The sequence below is a fragment of the Mchenga conophoros genome, linkage group LG22 (genome assembly GCF_057382185.1).
Source record: "Mchenga conophoros isolate Kocher_MC1m ecotype Shallow Benthic linkage group LG22, M_conophoros_male_GT1.1, whole genome shotgun sequence".
NCBI lineage: Eukaryota > Metazoa > Chordata > Actinopteri > Cichliformes > Cichlidae > Mchenga > Mchenga conophoros.
The window spans coordinates 19,069,712-19,076,176 of NC_140546.1; the positions used below are offsets into that span (position 1 = coordinate 19,069,712).

Below are 6,465 nucleotides of genomic sequence, written 5' to 3' on the forward strand. Positions count from 1 at the left end.
GACAGTCATGGACCGAAAGTCCATTGGACCGATGTCAAAGTTTCTCCAAAGATCCTCCGTGTTTGCCAAGATCAGTCACTCTGAAATTGAGGGGGGGAAAAAATCCCAAATCACGTCGTGAAACCTGTTTTTCTTTAAAAACTCAGCTGTGATTTCAGAAAAAAGACGCCGAATGAAAAGAAAAAAGCATGAAAGTATTTAAGAAGGGGAACATAAAGTGGTAACAAAGGCTGTCTGTGGTCTTAAAGAAAAATATTATTAAATCGATTCAACAGGAACAACGTGTGTTAATGGACATCAGTGTAACAAACATATTAAATGTAAAGATTATAACTAAACTGCTGATTTCCATCTGTAGTCCCAGGGCAGGTCGGCCCAAATCTTCAATATTTAGCAGACTGAACTGTTCTGCGATATAAAATATATCCCAAACATGCACTATGAAAAATATCTGAATCTTTTTATGTTGTCAGTCACGTCTGTTTAATTTATAGCCTATATAGCACACTTAAACAACAGACGTTCACAGGCACATTTACATCACTAAACTTCAAAAATTAATTAAATAGATAAAATTTTTAAAATACATAAAAGGTTTAAAGTTTTGTTTATTGTGAAAAGTAAAAGTCGCAGTCATGGTCATTAAAATGTACTCATAATTTGCAAACGCTCATAAGTCATGACCCACCGCTCTTTTTTACATAAGCTTCCGTTACAGGTGAAAAGTATTGAAGGTTTTTCAGGGCATCGAAACAGCCTCAGAGTGGGAGATCTTAACTCTCCCCCAGCCCTCAAAGCGCACGAAGACGTGCTTGGGCTAACTGCTGTCTTTCAAACCCGAGACAGCTTTGTGATTGGCTGATTTGGCGCGGGTCACCGCCCCCGTTGCCCGACAGCACCGTTGAAATGACACCGTGGGAAAGCTGAGCGCTTCAAACAGAGGCGCTCCGGGCAAACCTGGGCAGAAGCGAGTTTGGCTCACAAAGCTGACGCACTGAAGGAACTACTGCGCACGAATCAAAATGAAGAGGAATCACGATTTTAGCTCCTCGGACAGCGAGCTGGATGAAACTATTGAAGTGGAGAAGGAGAGCGCAGATGAGAATGGGTAAGTCATTTGGCCCTGAAGTGTTTCCTTCCTCTGAAGTGGTTCAAGTTTGTGAATATCTCTGTAAAACTTTACTGTGCGGATATTGACCAAACCTCCCCGTTCCACCTTCTTTCAGGAATATGAGCTCCCCTCTCGGCTCCATGTCTCCCTCAACATCCACTCAGGTGCAGGCGAGGAAAAGGCGTCGAGGAGTAAGTGAATTTATCTTTCTTGACCTTGTTTGTCACCAAATGTCACATTTAGCAGGTCTCATCTCTAATCTTTAATGATCTTTTCTCAGATTATTGAGAAGCGACGCCGTGACAGAATCAATAACAGCCTCAGCGAGCTCCGCAGGCTGGTTCCCAGCGCCTACGAGAAACAAGTACGCGAAGTCTCCCAGCCTAATGAGCAGTTAACACTCAGGAAAGCTCACTGTTTACCTAAAATCTGTTGGATTGTTAAAATCTTATCTTTTCCATTTTCTTTCCTCCCTGAAGGGTTCAGCCAAGCTGGAGAAAGCAGAGATTTTGCAGATGACTGTTGATCATCTGAAGATGCTTCATGCTGCTGGAGGCAAAGGTACACTTATTAATTTTAAACATGTTTAAATGAGACACACATAGCTGGTCTGACCAGATCAGCAGTGGAAGTAGTCTCTTTTTGTGTGACTGATATGTCATTATCCCAAAAGCAAGGGCTCAATGGTTCATAACGGTTTCTTTTTTAAAGTTCAGAGGAGTTGGCGGTTATAGAATCTAATTTACTGTCTTCTTCAGGTTACTTTGACGCCCACGCCCTCGCGATGGACTACCGTGGTTTGGGTTTCAGGGAGTGCCTGGCTGAGACGGCTCGTTATCTGAGCATAATCGAAGGCTTGGACAGCGCAGACCCTCTGCGGATCCGTCTAGTCTCTCACCTCAACAACTACGCCAGTCAGCGTGAGGCTCACTCCGGCCTGAGTCACCTGGCGTGGGGTTCTGCTTTCGGATCCCCCGCTGCCCACCTCGCACACCCCCTCCTCCTCCAGCACCAACAGGGTGCACCGCTGGCGCCTCTACCCCGCAGCACCACCAGCAGCCCACAAACTCCTCTGTCATCCACCTCCAATTCATCGCCGTCCTCCTCCTCGCCGTCATCCTCCGCGCTGGTTGCAGAGACTCACATCCCGGGCAGGCGCAGCGGCAGCGTCACCCCACACTCCGATCAAGGTCCGATCAGGATTCCCTCCACCACTGCCGCTCCCACCACCGTCCTGCATCCTGCTCTGGTCCCCTCGTCGGCCTCCAAGCTCTCCCCTCCACTCCTCTCCTCTCTCTCGGCGTTCCCCTTCACCTTCAGCACCTTCCCCCTCATCTCACCCACTACTGCCATCAGCCCCCCGACCCAGAACTCCGGCGTGGCCAAACCCTACAGACCCTGGGGTATGGAGATAGGAGCTTTCTGACTAAAATGAAAACTCAATCTGCGCACAGACTCGACTCACTTCCCAGCTGAGCTGGACTCAAGGACTCAAATTCTTTATTTTCCTGCTAAGAAAGTGCTATTTTTTTCTATGATGGTGATGATGATGATGATGACATCCCACAGAGGATATACCTAGTTATAGTTCTTTTTTTTTTTAATCATCTGTAATGTTTTTTTTTTTTTTGTTGTTGTTCTTTGTATAGAAGAGAAGAAAAAATCAGTGACGAGGGAGACCGTGACTAAAAGGCAACAAGTGTGATTTACTATGTTGATTGATCTCTGTTCCTGCCCACCCCTTTTAGAAGTTTCACCCACTGTAGTCAGTCTATCAGGAATGGCTTTTCCAGATGGTCAAGCAGCCTGTCGAGTTCCTGGGTGAAAGGGGGGGGGACACTTTCACCCTGGAACTCGGGTGTTGGTACCACAGTTACAGGGGATTGAGAGTCACCCCCTATTTACAACATTTTATGGGGTGGAATAACCAAAACCAGGTGCTCGTCTGACTGATAGTGGGAGCAGACGTCAGCTACCAGCTTGGTTAAAACAAAGCTAAATGTGATTTACCCACAGCCTCCAGTGTTCATGTAAAGCGTTGTTATTTAAACTCGCTTCCCTCAACTTAAACTTCCTCTCTACAGTAAATCCTGTCCTTAACAATCAACTGATTAACAGCTTTTTAACAGCTATAGCAAAGTTCCTGCTTCTTCCTAATGTAAAAGATGTTAGGCTGTTTTTTTTCTTCTTATCACCTAGTCTCAAAAGTTTTTTTGCATCAGCGTTTAGAGTCAGAAGTTACCAACAGGAAGCTCATCTCCGTCTGTAAGAACAGTTGTAGTAAATAAAAAGTAAATAACATCATTACATTTCCAAAGCCTGTAGACAGATTTCTAAATGCAATTGCTTTATTTCCAGGTGATGTTTTGGTGTCTCCTAGCAAACCTCACTGTGACTGTGTGCATTTCATGGTTGTACAAAACACAAGCAAGCGCTGACAAATCAGATTTGCCTGCTTTTCAAAGGTCTTGCTGGTGGTAACGACAAGTTCCTTGCAATAAAAAAAGAGTTCTGATAAATCACCTGCGTATTTGTTCAAGTGTGCTGGGATTTTATTCATTGCGGTGTGAATGTGCTTTGGTGTGGTATGGTACGTGTGTTTGCTTGTTGATGCCTCCAGTTGTTTGTGTGTGTGTGTGTGTGCAGTACATGGCGACGCCTGGTATCAGATGAGGCTGCTTGTTTCTCTCAGCAGTCCTCTGTGTGTGCACAGGAAACCATTAACAAGGAGGGGATATCCTGGACAATAGCAGCCTGCCTGGCCCCATGTGCTCCGTGGGAACTAGAGGAGGGAAAAAGGAGGGAGGAAAGGTTGGAAGAGGATGAAGGAGGAAAGTAAGGAGGGATGGAGTATTGGGTAGCAGATGAAGAGAAAAGGGCGAAGAAAGCAATGGGAGGGGTGGCAGAGTCAAAGGAGAGAGGGAGCAGGAACCTGTGAGAAAGGAAGTGTGCATCAAAGGTTTTTGTCTCTTTGCCATCATTTCAGCTTGCACCAGCTGCACCTTCTGTTCTCAGCACAGTGGCCCAAATAGTCGGCCCGGTCGCCTGCGTAACTCTGACTCTTTTATTTCTTTGCTGTCGCCTCTCTCCGCTTCTGTCTAGTCATCCTCCTTTCATTTCCTGATGATGATGCAGAGCCAGGTAGTGATGTAAGCCTCTCTGTGCAGCCGAAAGGCAAGATCAGTGAAGTGGAGCGAAGACAGCTTGTCTTTTGTCGCCCTCAACTGGTCATAAGTGGTGCTTCAAGTCGTCGCGGGCAAAGGATGTTTTGTTAATCACAGCAAAATGGGAATATTTCACAAGGAAAAGGACTGAAAGAAGTTAAGGAAACCTATTATGCGTAATGAAATCTTATATTTTTTAGGTTAAAGCAATACAGCAAAAATGCACATTATTCTAATAGCATTAGAATGTTTTCTTGTTATATTAATCCACTGAAAAAGTACATTTTCAAAGTTTATTTTAAAAATGTTTTAGAGCAGATAATAGTACAAACAGATAAGAGTATAAACACTCTCTATAGATGTAATGGAAATGCACAGGCATTTATGCTGTACTTCTATGTCTCCATATAATCTTGATGAACGTTTTAAAAAGCTGGTCATGTATAATAAACAAGTTGGAACCATACAACTCAAATTAAAGCCTCGTAAACTGCCCTTCTACTTGTCATAGCAGGAAAAGCTAATGTGCAAATACGGCCTTCATTATTCTCACTTTCCTTTTATAACTGGGGCTGATGTCAGATTTTCACTTTATGCTTTTTTGTGATCAAATAACAACGTTAACTCAAAATCTGCAGACAGTTATTAAAAAAACAAAAGGCGCTCAATCAAATTCATCATTAGAGGCTGTGATTTTTTCTTTCTTCATGATTTTATGTGTAGTTAGGTACCATCTAATCTGTAATGTTTTATCTATGTTTATGACTTTGTGTCTCTTTTTCTTTGGTGTTTGTGTAAAACAGCTGACTGCAGCACTATGCCCATAACAAATGCCAGAGAAGTTACTTTAGTAGCCTTAAACTGGTTCAGGTATTGATCTTTCACCCCAACCAGTCGGGCAGATGGCCGCCCCTCCCTGAGTCTGGATCTGCCCAAGGTTTCTTCCTGTTAAAAGGGAGTTTTTCCTTCCCACTGTCGCCAAAGTGCTTGCTCATAGGGGTCATTTGATTGTTGGGTTTTTCTCTGTATCTATTATTGTAGGGTCTACCTTACAATATAAAGCTGTTCTCTGATTCGCTCACACTAATGCTAAGTTTTGCAGAACAAATAAATACATGATAAATGTTAAAATAATACAGGTAGAGTCAGTAAAAATCAGTATTTTTTGTTACTTATTTATATCTAAATATTTAAAATAAAATCAACAATAATTTTAAAAAGTATATAAAACAAAACACAGCATTTTGATAACCTCATGGCATTTATTTCCTGCACAGCTGTATTCATTTTTCACTGATATCTTGTATTCACGATGAGAGAGTCAGACGACTTCTCCAGTCTCAGTGGGGTTAATGGTCTGCCTCGTGCTCCATGTACCACTCTTTCACAGTCTGAGCCCGATGAATCCTGACGCTGTCACCTTGCAATATCCTCACTGCATGAAGGAAGAAAAACTACACTGATGGAAGAATCTGGAGTGGACTAACTGAAGCAACCCAAGCTTATAAGCCTGCCCCACAGGCTTGTACTGGGGGCACTAAGCACGATGGGTGCACCACCTTATCCACCTCTCTTTTTACCCTCATACACTCATCAGGAACAGAATTCATCTGAGAACACGACCTTTTTCCTTCAACATCCAGTCCAATCTTCATTCTCCCTACCAAATTAAAGCATGTTTTTTTCCCAGTTTTCCTCAATGATAAGTGGTTTTCTTAAATCTAAAAGCTGTTTAGTCCCAATCCCCTGAGTTCCCTTTGCACTTAGCATGTGGGTATCCGCTAACACACTTCTGTCCTTCCACATTTTCATAATGCATTGTACAGTTCTTTAGCAGTTTCAGCAGTCTCCTTAGTAGTTTTCTTTGCTTGATGCCGGTTAATATTTAGCACCTTCTGGTTTAAGAAATGAGAAACTAATTACTGCATCGGTTAGGGTTAAATAACCTGTTGGCAGCCGAAACAGGTTAATCATTGCAGTAATTATCCAGTGAAAGGCTCATACATGTTTGCTTAGTTAAATCCAGGTGGTGATTGTTGTACAGTCCAAAGAGTTATTGAAGCTGAATAATTCACCTACAGACGTGTTTATCCACGCATTGTTCTGACCTGACATTTTGTTTCAGTTACATAAAGAAAATAGTCCACTGGAAACACAAGCGTGCAGGAAAGAAGTCAGTCTGAGAGCCGG

At 43.1% G+C, this 6,465-nt stretch overlaps 1 protein-coding gene across 1 annotated transcript; it reads left to right on the forward strand.

Annotated features, from left to right (window-relative positions):
* The first annotated feature begins 924 nt into the window (after window positions 1–924).
* On the forward strand, window positions 925–3,630 carry hey1 (hes-related family bHLH transcription factor with YRPW motif 1). The gene is made up of 5 exons (XM_085263143.1): window positions 925–1,108; window positions 1,227–1,302; window positions 1,392–1,475; window positions 1,591–1,672; window positions 1,870–3,630. Exons 1-5 carry the CDS (start codon window positions 1,023–1,025, stop codon window positions 2,535–2,537), a joined length of 996 nt encoding a protein of 331 aa, XP_085119269.1. The 5' UTR covers window positions 925–1,022; the 3' UTR covers window positions 2,538–3,630.
* Window positions 3,631–6,465: the final 2,835 nt, after the last annotated feature.

Excerpts from the sequence above, each read along its gene's own strand:
- hey1 (XM_085263143.1), top strand. The coding sequence starts at position 1,023 with ATGAAGAGGAATCACGATTTTAGCTCCTCGGACAGCGAGCTGGATGAA. Across the intron at positions 1,476-1,590 it reads CCAGCGCCTACGAGAAACAA|GGTTCAGCCAAGCTGGAGAA; the intron begins GTACGCGAAGTC and ends TCCTCCCTGAAG. Across the intron at positions 1,673-1,869 it reads TCATGCTGCTGGAGGCAAAG|GTTACTTTGACGCCCACGCC; the intron begins GTACACTTATTA and ends TGTCTTCTTCAG.